Source organism: Physcomitrium patens, chromosome 4, assembly GCF_059467195.1.
Source record: "Physcomitrium patens ecotype Gransden chromosome 4, ASM5946719v1, whole genome shotgun sequence".
Classification (NCBI taxonomy): domain Eukaryota; kingdom Viridiplantae; phylum Streptophyta; class Bryopsida; order Funariales; family Funariaceae; genus Physcomitrium; species Physcomitrium patens.
This window is the reverse complement of record NC_143413.1, coordinates 3,542,649-3,558,756: the sequence shown is the minus strand read 5'-3', so window position 1 is coordinate 3,558,756 and position 16,108 is coordinate 3,542,649. Positions and strand designations below refer to the sequence as shown.

Sequence of the window (16,108 nt, the reverse complement as noted above, 5' to 3'; positions counted from 1 at the left end):
TTAAGGCTTTTTTATTATTTTTTAAAGATTTATTTTTTGATATTTCTTTAAAGTTACTTATAAGTTTTTTTAGACTTTTTTAAGATTTGATTAAAATTTGAGTGAAATTATTAAGATTTATTTATAATTCTATTGAGATTGTTAGAATCTTTGTTTATTATAATTTCCAATTTATCTTCTACATTCAAATGCTTGATGCATTCTTAAGTAAGACTACATGTTATATGACATCACAAGCACTTTATCCATCACCGTATAGAATTTAGTGAGTACATTCTTCAATCCAATTGATAGAAACTTCTATTAATATAATCTATATTTTTCTAGTTCATCAATCTTTTAAAATTTCATCTTATGTCTATTTTCTTTTTCTACTAGTAGTTGATAATATCCAAATCTCAAATCCAATATATTAAAAAACTTTGCATGCTCAATAATATTATGACTTTTTTTAAAGATAGATATGGCATATCTATTTGACTTTGTTCTTTTGTTGATAGGTATATATTCACCATATTTTTTTTTCTATTCAATTGCCAAATATGTCTTTTTTAAAAGGTATTATAATAGCTAATGTATATTTGTTATTAGAAAAAATTGCCAATTTGGTATCCAAAAGTTTCTTAGTTTGAGCTTTTATCAACTTTATTTTTGCTTCATCATACCTAAAATATTTGCAAAAAATATAAACATGATCCACCAAATCATTCATTACTTCTTTTTCTTTAAAAATCTCTAAATCCTTCAATCCAAAAGCGACTTAATTCTTAAATTTCTTCAGGAATTATTGTTCTTTATATCTTTGCACTTTATCTTCAAGCCCTATATTTTATTCTCAATTCTCTACTATCAATGGTGGCTTTCCTTCCGTTGAAATAGATAGCACTCTTTATGATTGCTCTACAACTCTATTGAATACAAAGATTTTTTTTCTTTGTGCTGGATATGTCCAAAAATTTCCTTTGTTTTAATAAGAATCATATCCTATCTATTGTTTTGGTATTTCCATTTTAAAATAAATTCTCTAAATACTCCTTAAGCACCTAATAATTATTTGAAGACATAGCAAAATACCTCTCAAGTAGTTTTTATATACTCCACCATTTTTAAAGATGTAGTAGCTACCACTTTTTATTCTTAGCTTTGATATCATTTATCCTAAGATAAAAAGATCCTATATTATAGATTAAACTTCTAAATATGATTGCAAAAATGACTCTATAGTATACAAGAGTTGATGTTTTTTCATAACAATAGCTAATATGCATGTCAAATAATTCAGATCCATTATTTTTTCAACATCATTTATTAATACTCAAAGATAAAATAATCAAACAACTAAATAGTACTACTAAGAAATCCCATGGCACGCTTTGTTTATATACATTCGATTGTTTAGTAATATATTCCACACTACTTACATTTAATGGCCACAGTTTTGTGCCTGTAGATTTGATTTCATACCTTGTTCATAATAGGTCCTCTTTGGATATCAATACTTGATTTTTTGACATAATTTTTTGCTACAATATATTCTTAATTCTTTCTTTAAAATGCTTATATTGTTTAGTTTTTTTATCTTTTTTTTTTTGCTTTATTTAAGGCTTTAGAAAATAAATAGAAGCCTATTTTGCAAAGAACCATTATTGATACTTATTATTTTTATTACCTCCTTGACTATCATCTATAGTTTTAACATAGTTTGCTATAATATTTTAAATTAAAATACTCTATAATATGTATTTTTTTCTTTTTTTTACTTAATAATTATCTTACAACATAATAATATGAAGAGTTCGGAAAATTCTAATGAATTATTGAAATGAAGCACTTTGCTAGTCTTGTAGTCCATTTTGATTTTCTATCATGGAAAGATTTTGAAAATTCCAACTTGTAATAAATAAATTCATTAAATCATCTGCACTAAACTAAACTTCATCAATCAAAATAATGTCTTATATTAATGTAGTAAAAGAAGTCTTAGTTGCTTTATATTGGAATAAGCTAGGATAGCACTTCCTAAGCTTTGTATCATATTTAATGGTTATTATCTTGGCCACTAGATCTTTGTCTATATACAAGTATTTTTTAACTTTTATACCTACTTGTAAAATAACTACTAAGCTAGTATCAATTCCATCAAACTAATCTAATAAAAAAATGACTTTCTCAAAAGGCTACCAAGTAATTGATATTGTTACTAATAGAAAGGCTTTAGAAGTCTCATTTGTACTTTTAAATTTTTTGAATAGAAAAAAATCATCACTCCATATCTTAATTAGTGTGCATTTGGCTTGTTTCAAAAGCTCTTCTTTATACTTCCATACTAATGTTGTCTTATACATTTTGGTCAAATGTGTCTTTTTGTTACTAGGTTTTATAAAGATTATATAAGATGACAAAAGTTCTTTATAAATAGACCATTCATCCAAGAATTTATCTACTTCTATTTTCACCATAGCATATTTTATATAACGATTATCTTTTATATATAAAAATTATATAAATAGAATGGCTTTATGTCCATTATTAGCCTATCATTCAAGTTTATATGAAACTATTTTACTTTAAAAATCCAAATAAAATCTATGTGATATAATATTGTATCATCTACCAATATATCATATGGCTTATATTGGATGACAATAGTCTTAGTTTTAATGGTTACTACATCCATAACATCATTAAACCATAGTTTAATTAATTATGGCTAAATTATAATTCCACTAGACTTTTCTATTCCTCTTATAGATGCATTAATAGTAAAAGAATAATTCTTCAATATATTTTTTTATAGACTCAAAGTTTCAATGGCAATCTTATCCAACATCAATTGTTAGGATCCAAAGTCTAATGAAATCCTTTGAGGTGTAAAAAAACCTTCTACAAGATTCTAAAATCTATAATAAATCATATATATTATTTACTACTATAATTTCTAATGTAAAAAAAGATCTTTTAATTGCTAGTATATATAACATAGTTTAAACTTATACTATTGCTATATAAAAATTAACTTATTTTAATGATTTATTCTTTGATTTATTTATTCCAAATATCTATTTTTTTTTGCTACAATGGATTTGCATCTTTTAACCTTGTGTAGATCAATGCTTGTCTCTGATACTCCAATTGTAACAATTCCAACTATTCTAATCATTTGAATAGAAAATATAAGCATCTGGCAAATTATGGCTACTACAAATGAAATCCCATCTCCTCTTGACTACTCGGTACAATTTTTATAAGAAATTTTTATCTTTGCATTCTTCAACACTATCTATAATGCTTTAGAATTCAAATCATTTTTAAAAAATAACTCTAAAAACCTCATTTCTTATTGCATCTTTTTATTTTGTAAATCAAGTGTATTAGCAGCATCTTTTAATACTTCCTATTGTGTATATGTCTTAGTTGTTACTATATAACTTGGCTCATCCATACTATAAAAAGATTCATTCCATACTCTATAAACTAATAGAGATTCTTTTTTTTTTCTTTTATAGAAGCATCTTTGGTCTTTAATGTATGTATAATTGATGCCAATTGAGCTTTAATTGTCCTCAAATAAGACTCATCTCTAGTCTTATTCTTCTAACTTTCCATTATCTTGCTAAAAGATTTTTTTTTTTTTTTTTTTTTTTTTTTGAAGGTTTATTTTTAAATTCTTAGTCATTTTTGGCTTTTTTTTTTAACCTCTTTACATTGATTGGCTTCAATTTTAGGTAAAGAATCCAGCACTTAGTTATAGGATGAGTAATAGTTTTATATCTTGAAAAAAGTTTTTTCTTAGATAGTTTATATTTTACATCACATATATCCTTTTAATTAAAGCATGCAAGCATAGAAGCCTTGGTAGAAACAACATTGATCTTTTCTATAGTTTTAAAGACCTTTTCTATCATAAGCATGAATATTCTATTTTTTTCAAATTAACAATAATAGAATTTGTGGCCAAGAAAACATATTAGAAGATAGATAGATTTCTAAAAGACAAGTTCACTACTATAACTCTAACCAAATCCTTGAACTTAGAGTTCAAAATATTATACTAATAGTTAACAACATATACAATTGTAATTCTTTTAATGTTCTCCATCAATCTTTGAAGCTCATAATAAGCATCACAATAATTCTTTTTTTTTCCTTCAATTGAAATTTTTAAAGTTAGAACATCTTGTTGAGCCTTTAATTTTTATAATTCAACCAAAATACCTCAAATATATTGAGAATATGGTTAAATTAAAAATTTTATTCTTCTTCTATTTTATCTTTATACTTATTTCTTTCTAAGAGCTATCTACCTTAAATATTTACTTTAAAATCCATCTTTTCGTACTTGACAAAGTACTACCATCAATTCTTTGATTTTTTTATTTTTACTAGTCTTTTAAATGAAAACTTGAAATTTAGTGCCCAATAATCTCTAAATGTCTTTATTATGCTACATGTCAAACCTCAAACTCCAAGTAGTTGTATATTGAGGCAACCTTTAAGTATTAAAAGATTACTTATCATGTTCTATAAGGATTGAATCCTAATTTCTTTTCAACTTGGTCATTCTTTAGATAGCTCCATAAATTCATGCAATTTATTTTTTAAAAATTGTTACATAATATATAACCACCAATTTTCTCTTTTTCTAGTAAATAATTAACTTTCTTTATCTTAAGTGATTCTATTTCCTCTAGAAAATTTTCATATTATTCTACTATTATATATAAGTCTTTAATTACCAATTTTTGAAATATTACAAATTAAATAAGCCCTACAACTTCTATTCAAACTCTGAGGTAGTTCCAACTTAGAATTTATCTTAATTCACTTTATAATTGACATATTATAGTTATTGAGGTTTTTTTTAGTAAATCACCATTGTTCACCAAATTATGCCAATATTCCTATAATTTCCAACTTTTTGCCAAAATTTCTATAATTTCTAATATATTACCAAAATTCTTATGATTCTCAACTTGTTACCAAAATTTCTATGATTTCCAACTTATTATCAATCAATAACTTATTCAAAGCCACTCCTATCTTTATAGACCTTCTAAGGCTAAAGTAGAGTCTTATTATGTGTTATACATCTATAAGTGGATATTTTGAGAGACTTATCAAAATCTTATAATCTTTCATGCTTTGCCTTCACTTTCTACTCTACGTAGTTCAAACTTTAGATTCCAATGTGGTTCTAATATAGTAGTTAGGAAATAATATAATATATAAATAGTACAAAGCTATTAATTACCTTCTGTAAGAACTAATAGTGTAATAGGTTTTAATATTACCATTACTTGTATCATAAAATTCAAATCAAAATAAGTTATTATGAATTATGTAAATAACTATTTTTTACACAATATGAATTGATAGAAAAATTAGCAAGAAGAATTACTAAAGAAAATAGTAAAAAAAAAAATCTTTCCATTTTTTTCACTATTTCTTTTTAATTTAATTTTAAAAAACAAGCACAAGACTATTCATTCTATAAGCACAGGACAAAATGATCGAATAGATTAGTTAGTATCTTTTTTTGACCTACAGTCATTAATCACCACTTGTACTTCTAATTACCAATAATTTGGTTAAAATAGACCTCCAATCATATCTTATTTATAACATGTTGTCTTGATTACATCTTCCACTAATGATCATTAATTGTCTTATCCTTGTTGACTACCTATTAATAAGAATTAAAAAATGGCTTGCTTTAATAGTCATTCTTTTTGATTCTATGTTATTGATTAAAGAACATAATTTTTTTTTTTTAAATATAGACCTCAATCTAGGGACCTTATTATAGATTTGGAGACATGGATCTAAATCTTAAAACTTGATTACATATCTTACCTATTGAGATCATTGCAAAGTAATGATATTATTGTGAAATGTAGATTCTCATACATTGCTGATTTTTTTTTCTCTTCAATTGCAATAAACAAAGTCCAAACACCTTTATTGTACATATAAGTCTAATACCTCCATTATGTATGATTGTAGCTTCTAAAGCCATATTCTTCTTGTAGTCTATTATCACCCTCTTTGGCCTCAAGAACTTCCTACTTGTGAATACTTGTGTCTCAAGCTCTATCCATCCAACTTTAATTTGCTCAATGGTACAAAACTCCAATTGAGGTATTTTCACCACCACACTCTAAACTTATCATCAACTTCTAAATCTCCATTTATTGTTAATCCGGCCATGGCATCATTATTTAGCAAATTCTATCAAGGCATAAGTGGAGAAAGTTCAAATCTACTAATTTTGACCTCAATCAATGATCATTAGTTGTAAACATTGCACTTCTTATAAGAGTCAAACTTCATTTCCTTTCTACATTGATTATTATACTTGTTATTGCACGTGGCATATCCGCTATTGTATAACATAAACTCTTACTTAAATATACACTTGGCACCTTGTTGTGGAAGGTAAATAGAAAATACAACAACAAAATCTTATTAATTCTAATAGAATCTTAATTAAATTCTAAATAATCCTTAACAATCTTAATTAAATTTTAACCAATTTAAAAAAAACTTAAAGAAATTATAAAAGAAAAAAATCATAAATAAATTTCAAAAAAGAAAAATAAAGAAAAATTAAAGAAATATAAAATAAAAACCTTAAAGAAATAATAAAAAATCCTTTTCAAATACTAAAAAAAAAATCTAAATAAATCCTAAATAATTTTTAAATAAATATTAATCAAATATTAATATAATCAAAATTAAATTCTAATAAAATTTTAAAAATTCTAAAAAAATCCTAACAAAATCCTAATCAAATTTTAATTAAATTAATCAAATTTTAAATAAATCTTTAAAAAATTCTATCCGAACTTTAATAAAATTTTAATAAAATCTGAATCAAATTCTAAATCAAATCCTAAATCAAATCCTAACAAAATTCTAAATCCTAAACCAAATCTTTATCAAATCTTAAATCAAGTCTTAATGAAATTCCAATCAAATCCTAAATCCTAAACTAAATCCTAAACAAATCCTGAAAAATCTAAAACAAATTCTAGGTAAATTTTAACCACTTTTTAAAGATATTTTAAAATCTCAATAAATATTAATAAAATCATTGACCTTGACTAAAATTTCATTCATATTTCAATCTACAAGAAATTAACAAGCATATAAAATTTGAAGAAAATCAAAATCACCAATTGAGGAAAAGCTCTCAAAACCTCTTGGATGTTGGTTGCTTTTCTTCTCCAACTTGAATGTTGATCTTTCAAAAATATTTTTTCTTTATTGAATTATTAAATTACTTCAAATATTGGTTGGTAAATAGATTTTTAATTCTAATTTTTTTTTTTTTAAATTTAAGCTTCAATCAAATGGCAGTTGTTGTAAGATTGTAAAAACCTTTATTAATCTTAAATTTCAATTAATTGAAGACCATTATCTATAAAAACTCTCATAACCACCAATTTAATTTTTCAATCAACATCAAATTTTTCAAACACATTAAAAATAAACATAATTATAAACTAACAAAAATTCACCCCTAAACATGCTATGACACTTACAAAATCCTCAAATTTGTGAACTTTGTTTTTATTTCTCAAAATCCTAATCCATCGAATACATTTCTCTCTTAAAAAATCCCTCAAAACCTCCATATGCCTTCAAATCACATTAAATAAATTCTTAAAAATCCTCTCATAAGTTTACTCTCAAACTCTACTCTCCAATCAACTAAAGAACCTTGGAGTTGCCATAGGTATGTGGTTTTATATCTTGGGGTCTGATTTTGACCTTAATTCACAATTGGTCCTCTCTTAGTATCAATTCTTCATATTTTGACATAATTTTTGCTAACACCTATGCTTAATTCCTTCTTAAAAATGTCTATATAAATTATTTATTTTATTTATTTTGATTTGGCTCAATTAAGTTTCTACAAAGTAAATAGAAGTTTATTCTTCAAAAAGGCAACATTAACATTTGTTAATTTTTACTACCTTCTTGTCAATTATTTATATTTTTAAGATATTTTATTAAAGCATTCTTAGTTAAGCTCTTCTATAATATAATCTTTTCTTTCTTCTTTCACTATATGGTCATGTAACTACATGATACCACACAAGTATTCAATTAAAGGCACTTAATGCCATAATGTCAAAGACATGATCCTCAAAGAACTAAAATGTGAATACACTCTTGTGACACTAAAAAAGATTAAAAAGTCATTCAAAGATGATATAGTATTAAATTAGAATGGCTATTGCCAAAGACAAGAAGATTAGAAAGTCTTGAGACAAAATTAAGGACTAAAAAGGCATTGACAAGAATGAAGAAGGTTTTTTTCTTACCTCCATATATACTCTTAACTAGGAGTTATATAGCCATATCCTATAGGACGTACTAAACATGTTGACTTTGCAAGATATATATCTTATCTTGCCAAGCAAGTTTACTATATGTACACCACATAATTAGCTTGTTTTGTAAGCTATATCTACATAGATCACTTATTGATCAAATTTCTATCCGATCAATCATCTACAAATACGTATAAAGTCAAAACAACATTTATGAAGCTTCTAAGAAGCTACTTTAGAAAATATTATAAAATAAATCTATTTTTATCTATTTCTACTTATTCATATAGATATATATTATAATAAATATGTATATCCGTGACACATAGCCCTCACAATATTAATATCTTTTTTGTACTTATCATTTTAATCGTCAATGTAGTTGATTCATTCCAACTTATTTGTGTATTGATACTTGATATTGTTGTACTTCGTGATGGTGTATGAATTGTATTTACTTGGATCTTAGAAAATCCTTCCCAAATTTACTCATTTATTGCACTAATTAGAACTATCTTATTGCATTGTGGCTCTTTGTGCACCTACTATACACATTGATAGATAACTTCTTGTAACAATTTGGTAGAGCTTTTGTAAGTAATACTACATCTTCTTTATTACAATGAGGCAAATATTTTCATTACATGTTTTCCACATCTTTAAAGTTAATTGAAGATCCACTAAACAAATCTACAACCATCTTTTACATAGAAAAATGTAATCTTTTCAACATATATATACTTTTACAAGTCTAAAAAGGCCCAACATATACATTCCTATAAAAAAAAAAAAGATAAGCTAAGTTAATTTGGATTAAATATATATATATATATATATATATATATATATATATATATTAATAATATTTTTTGACTTTAAATAAAATTCTTTAATTTTGGATAAAAATAATAACTCATTTACATAAGATATTCAAGCATATTTTGTATATTCCAAAGTCAATGGTTAAAGAATATGGTATCAATGAATTTGAAATCCTTACAATTTTATCACTTATTAACTTTAACAAAACACACCAAAATACACCAAAATTCATATTTTGGCTAAACTTAGCATATCAATCTATTAAATTAATACTAGATATATAGTAAGATCTTTTTTAGTAATAATAAATAGAAAAAACTTCCAAAAGAATATAAAAACTCTACAACAAATATAATAAGTCAAGCCACACATAAATATTATAAAAGTGTATTAATTTACAATGAGGGAGGCAAGATACTCAAACTCTTCCTTCAAAGGCTCAACTTAAAAAAGATGAGTCATTTTAGGATTTTGGAGTACTTAAATACCATGGGACTTAAATGGGTAGTTAAAGACTTCCAAGACCTCCTTCTAAGACCTCTTCTAAGATCTAAAACCTAAGTCACACACTTCTAATAACTCCATGCTCTACAACATATTTTAATGTATATCACTATATTCTTGACAACATTTATAAAAATAAATTTAAAATAATTTATTAATAAATAAAAATAGATGTAAAAAAATCTATGCCTAATGGAATTATAATTTAAAATAGTTATAAATATGTAACAACAAGAAGTAGTTTATATATCTATAACTGCATTTATATGTGAATGTGTGCATGTACTAACTTATATATATATATATATATATATATAGTCATTTATTAAGATGTATCATTTATGATTTTCCTACCTATGTATTGACTACAAAGAATATTTTAAAAGGAATAAAAATGAGAAATAATATCCAGTTTAAAGTTGGTAACATGACACTATTAAATTTTTTTAGTGCCTTCAGTAGTAAAGAAACGATTCTTTTATAAAAATTCACAAAAATAAAAAGTACCAAACCAAAAGTATTTTGATCCCTAAACAAATTGCAATGAATTCTTCATATCATTAAATTTTTAGAAGAATTAGAAAAAACATAATAAAAAAATTAAATAAGATTAAATAATTAATGATAACTAAAAATAGGTATTATTTTTAATTCATTTTTAAACACTAGAAAATGAAAAGATAGAAGATAATTTAATTTTTAAAAATCTGCATTTGTTTCTACTAAATTTTTATTTCATAAGTATTAAACATCAACAATGTTCAAACTTTTCACATTTTTATTTAGAATAAATCTCAAAAATACTAACGAAAAAATGACCTGCACTTAGATGTCATATGCACGCACAAGTCCATTCTCCATATTTTGCAAGTCATCCTGAGCACGAATGAATGAAGAGACACGGATGGATGAAAACGTGTATATGCATGCGACGATCCGAGCCGTCGATCTCGTGACGTACCCTGAGCGCGTATCAAGAGAGTTATGCAAGCATGTGATTCTGCAGCGATTATTAAAGCGCGTCGGTGATGCATGATCGTAGATTTCGCGTAATGGTTTGCTTTAAGCTCATTTTTGGCACAGGAGGTTTGCTGTGCCAATCCTGGCCGTTGCGTGTTGGTTGGTGGATCGGTGAAGCAAATGCCAGGAACTCGACTCCGCAAATCGAGTTCACCCTCAGGTTAGCTCGCAGCCAACTGATGGATGTGCAAGGTGCGTACCTCCGATGTGGTGTCGATCAGTGCCTCTACCGTGTTTTCTTGATGTTTGTTGTGACTCTGACTCGTTCCGTTTCTATGAAAGGATTGAGTTTGGTGAGGTATCCGACATGGGTTAGATATGTCTTCTGTGGCTCTGCCAGTCGGTTCTGTGATGCCATATTGCGGTTGTGGACATGCCAGACATTTGTGAAGATCCTGGAGTGAAATCCGTGTGTGCTTAATCATTTAACGAATTCCCTTCGACTTGGGTAATTAGTGCTTTGTTAGTAAGTGCATTGATCGAAAGTTGGACCTGACAAAACCGCAGCCAAGGATGAAGGAGTACCCAGTCGAAGGGGGATTGTGAGGTTTTAACCTGCTGGTGGATTTCTTGTTGGAGAGATTGGATAAAGTTGTGTTCATTAACTGCATCTGGCGTTACTAGAGCGCAGGTGAGAAATGTAGCGAAGATTGGTGCATATATTCCACTACTTGTGTAAGACAACATCGAGGGTATGTGAAAGCTAACTTGATGCATATTCCAAGGAGCAGTAGCTCTCCATCAAGGTGGCGACGCCGAAGCCGTATCATTGTCGACGCGGTGGATCAGAGAAAGGAATGGTGTGCTCCACCATGTGACATGTTACCAATACAAGTGAGGTAGATTTAGAGGTAATCTTTTGAAACCTTTCCTTTGACACCCTCTTTTTGATCACAGTGATATTTAGGATTGTAATTCTCTCCGCAAAGTCTACACCAGATATATGGTGCAGGTTAACTGGCTTTAATTTATTAATGCTCATGCAAGGCTTGGCGAGTGAGTAGACGATGATTGTGTTGAAAAATGTTGGCTGATGACTTTTCAATAACTGGGACACAAAACTGAGGTTGCGCACAATTCTTTTATATTTAAAAATTTCTAAGCTTTTTCTTATGACTTCTTGAGACTTCTGTTGACACAGTAATAGCTAAATTATTCGATAATACGAACATATACCTTCAGGATCGAGTGACTTGCTCACCTCTTATTTTGGTGATTCGTTTTTTAACTTGATTGTGAAAGATCGAGATTCTGTACTCATTGGACTTATCAACAAATCGCAAAAAATGGAAGGTGGTGACGAGATTGATAAAAAGCTGGATAACTCCCCTTATCCTTTGTGGTGATAAATGTGTTAAAACAATCTAACAGACGGTGTCGTATTGCTTAAAGTTTTGGACTATTGTTTCTTTGATCATGGATTCTAGCACGCAGAATTTCATGAGCCAGTCACAAGTGGACATATATATTGATGTCAAAAACACCAGATAATGACCCCTCAGCGGTTCAAGATTTGGGCTCAGGCTATGTTGAGATATTTTCAATTGGTGATACAATGGTATAGTGCTGGCAACCTACTGCCTCACCTGGTCGTGTTTGAAGTTCCGGTTTTAGGTTGCATTAGTAGTGCGCAAGGGTCGCGAGGGAACTCAACGACAAGGCTGTAGACAACCACGACTCTTATTTTGTCGTTCTTTACGGCAGGACCTCCGTTGCCTACTCGAGACCACATTTTCGCATGGAGCAATAGTTTGGCGTGGATTTGCAAAACATAGCTCTTCAGGCACATTCATGCCTTAAAAATGAAGACAAGGATTCCATAATTATCTTCTCCTGCAGGACGACAAACTCTGGGAATGAACGAGAATTACACTTCGAATACGTGACGAACAACTGCAGATGATGTGGGTATGGGTACCATATTAACAATAAGGCATAGACATTTCAACACAATTCTGTGAACGAAATCATGCACTGACAAATAGAGGACGCCCTTTTCTCCAGGAATTTAAGCAGAAGGCTTAAAAAACAGAGCAGGATTCACAAGATAGGTCTCAATTTACTCCGAATCTGAAAACTAGGGATCGCTTCATCAACATCGACTGACCAATGAAACCTCGGTGAGACTTTTAGAACTAAATTTGGCCCAAGATGTTACATTCTGTTAGCCAAGATGCATAATACACCTGGAATACATTTCGATATACGATTGTTGTTCGTTTATCGTGCTCCTTAAAAAGATAATTGTATTGAGAAGGAGAAAAATCACCTCAAAGGCTTCAACAAAAAAAATGTTGTAAGACTTGAGTAGCAGTGCTCTGGTTCTGGGCTCATCAGCCTCCTCACCACCTATCACGCAGGTTTGTTGCAGTGTAGATAACCAGTCTATAAAGACGAGAAAGAGCAACTGATGGAATAGAGACACTCAATATTCTGAAGTTATTGCCACTTATTCTTTCCTGAAGATACCACAACAGGTGGAGTGTACTGCAGCAAATCTGACCTGTAGGGTATGTTCTGCAATGAAGGTACCACTTGAGATTGTCACATACCACTTCGCCGATATTTGAGTTCAGTCTGTGCTTGAAAACCCTTGGCATCTTCAATCATAGAGTTAAACACTTCTAAAAGTGAATCAAGACCAACAGTAGCAGGCTCCAGCATTTTCAATGCGCAGACAATGCTCTCGACAGTTGATAAACACCCCTCTTTGGGCTGCCGCCTTACAGGACCATACATACTAGGAGTCGAGAGAGGCAGATTATAATGTTGCAAATTGTGGAGCCAAGGGTTCTCGAAATAGATTCGCTTGGCCTTGGACCATGTACCGTCCAGAACTATAAAGTGGCTTGGGCAATCCATTCCTTCACAAAGTTCGGGTACCAGATCAATTGCCTTGTCACTGGGAAATAACAGCCCCACCCTGGGGGGCAAGTTCATCCAGGCAGGAATCAAATGAGGATCACAAGATTGCTGATGATCAGCTTCGCTCTCTTGAACATCTGGTGTCAATACTACTGCTGTCTGTGGTTCAAGCTTAACTTTTCCTTTATTGCCAACCCTGCCAGTTATGCTGCGCTTTGAACCAGGAACTTTTTGACGAATTCGGAAGGAAACTCTCTCATCAGTCTCAGGGATTGACAGTACCTGCACATTGCGCAGGCCCAAAGCGGCTATTCTTGCAGTTCCCAAGTGATGATCCTTCTCCTCTGGGTGTTGGAGAATGGTAATGCCGACTTTGTTATTTACAATCATCTTGATCCGAACACAGATGCAAAGAGACTGAGCTTTCCGACATGTATCGCAGAATGGTCGCCGAGCTGTGAAGCTTGTACTAGTGACGCCACCATTGTCATCATCAGAGGCATCAGTTTGAGCAGCTGGGCATCCCTGAAATCCCTCAGCTACTACAGTTGGTTCAATACCCGTCCCTTGCGTGGACTGCAGTGGCTTGTACACTACCTTGAGGCTTTCTCCCATGGCCTTACTCTCAATAGTGGAGGTTACGAGGGAATTTAAATTTGCAGCCGAAACAGACAACATCTGAGATAATTTTTTCCTAGGATGACATAGATAACTACATGACATAATGTTAAAGAGGCGCGGTCTCGCTAAACGATCAACCAGAAGCCCATAGCATCCCATTCGGCTAAGAGAACTCGTTAAGATGTAATATTACATTCGGTAGGATAAGACTGGAATATCATTGACGAGTACATGTCTAAAGACATCGACCCCAGGATTGTAGGATTCTATAAAACCAGGATCATCCCACAAGAAGCTCCTCAAGAACCTGCTTCATTTCTTACCTGCACAAAACGATGTCAATTACCACTACGGTCATCGGATCAAAGGAAATTAGAGGACAAAACTACGGAAACAAGTGACTTGGAGGAAAACTTGAGAGCTTTAAGTCGAAGAACCAAATCAATAAACAAAGACATGCTTATATCAGATACGAACTGATCGCTTCTGAAAGGTCCGACAGATTTATTAGTTAAATTGGAGAAACTGTGTGGGGCATCCCACTGTGCACAACGCGAATTCAACATTCCTCGCAAATTCTGAGACTAATCTCAGACCAAAGCCACGCGCCCTTTCAAACATTCTGAACCATTGAAACACTGTCACCAGTCCAAATGCGAACCCCCAAATTCCTGTCACTAGACATTGACGATAGCTTGCAACAGAGGAAAGGCTTTTATACAAACACAGAATCTGATTTGCTTCTGCGTGTCGTATTGAATTGCACCCAAAAACCATCAACATCACACCAAACCCTGAAACTTTCCAAATGCTCGCTCAATGCATCTTCATAATCAAAGATATCAAAACAAAACATAAAGCCAGCCCAAAACGTAGTATCAGGATAAAACCCTAACCCCCAGACACACGAGAAACACACCCTCGATTGAAGACTACGAGCAGATGCAGCCACCGCCAATCACCTCACCTTCAGTAGCCTGAGGAAATGCCCACTCTAAATCTAAGTCTTCCGCTGGATACCACCCGCAGCAGCGATTCCAATAGCTAACTGTCGCAATTCACCACTGCAGGCAAAATTTGAAGCTCCAAGTAATTCATCTTCTGGAGTCCCAGCCCTAGAATTCTAACCGAAACCCTAGCGAAGCCCTAGAACTTCAAGTTCCCATAACCCTTTAGCGGTTCCCAAGTATTCAAGGCCCTCTCTCTGGCTACCTCTTGTCTCTTATTTTTGTTTGCACGAAGCGGAATTTAGCAAAATACGAGTTGATTCGGTGGTGGGGTCTTCAGCAAATGTCCTCCTTTTCTTTATTCCTTACTTGTATCCTCCCCTGTAAATACCAAGTTTTTACTTCCTTATTTTCCCCGTTAGAGTGGAGAACATAAACTAGGGTCCTGTGTTAAAAAAAAACTTGTATTCTAAAATAATATAAATTAATTGTACAATTTGTTTCATTTTAAAGGAGATTGGAAGTCTAGACATACACAGTTGAAGAAAATCATTTTATTACGAAGGTGCTGGCCAATGTGAATACACAAGCACGACCAATCTCTTGATACTAAGCTTTGCCTAGACATCTTTATGGCCTTAAGCAAAAGAAAGATAATTGGATGATTAAATGATGTTAAGTGATTGACACTTGGTACATTATTTTTCATCGTCCTGCATCAAAAAACCTGAGTAAATTCAAGATTATCCTAAGTTCGTTTCCGAACCATAAAACGCCGAGAATCATGTTTCGCACTGTATTGTTTGCTTACATCTTTAAGCCTAATGCAATAGAGTCATTAATCCAGAGGAGTAAATTTGAGCGTTGAGAGATGGAACAGAAAACTACGAGCTCGGAAATGTGGAAGGAAAGACGGAGATAAGCAAGCCCCATGCTCTTTTTCTGGACCTGAGAGGCTCCCAGCCTCACACCTCCCCTCCGTGCAGAAGC

The 16,108-nt window shown here is 30.9% G+C and overlaps 1 protein-coding gene across 2 annotated transcripts; it reads right to left on the bottom strand.

Annotated features, from left to right (window-relative positions):
* Positions 1-12,812: 12,812 nt before the first annotated feature.
* On the bottom strand, positions 12,813-15,384 carry LOC112281868 (uncharacterized). 2 transcript variants are annotated; one of them, XM_024518830.3, is made up of 2 exons: positions 15,139-15,384; positions 12,813-14,494 (listed from the first exon to the last, which is right to left on the bottom strand). In XM_024518830.3, exon 2 carries the CDS (start codon positions 14,328-14,330, stop codon positions 13,230-13,232), a length of 1,101 nt encoding a protein of 366 aa, XP_024374598.1. In that variant the 5' UTR covers positions 14,331-14,494; positions 15,139-15,384; the 3' UTR covers positions 12,813-13,229. The 2 variants fall into 2 exon arrangements, with proteins under 2 accessions (XP_024374598.1, XP_090105641.1); XM_090249515.1 differs by having other exon boundaries at positions 15,091-15,377.
* Between the last annotated feature and the right edge of the window lie 724 nt (positions 15,385-16,108).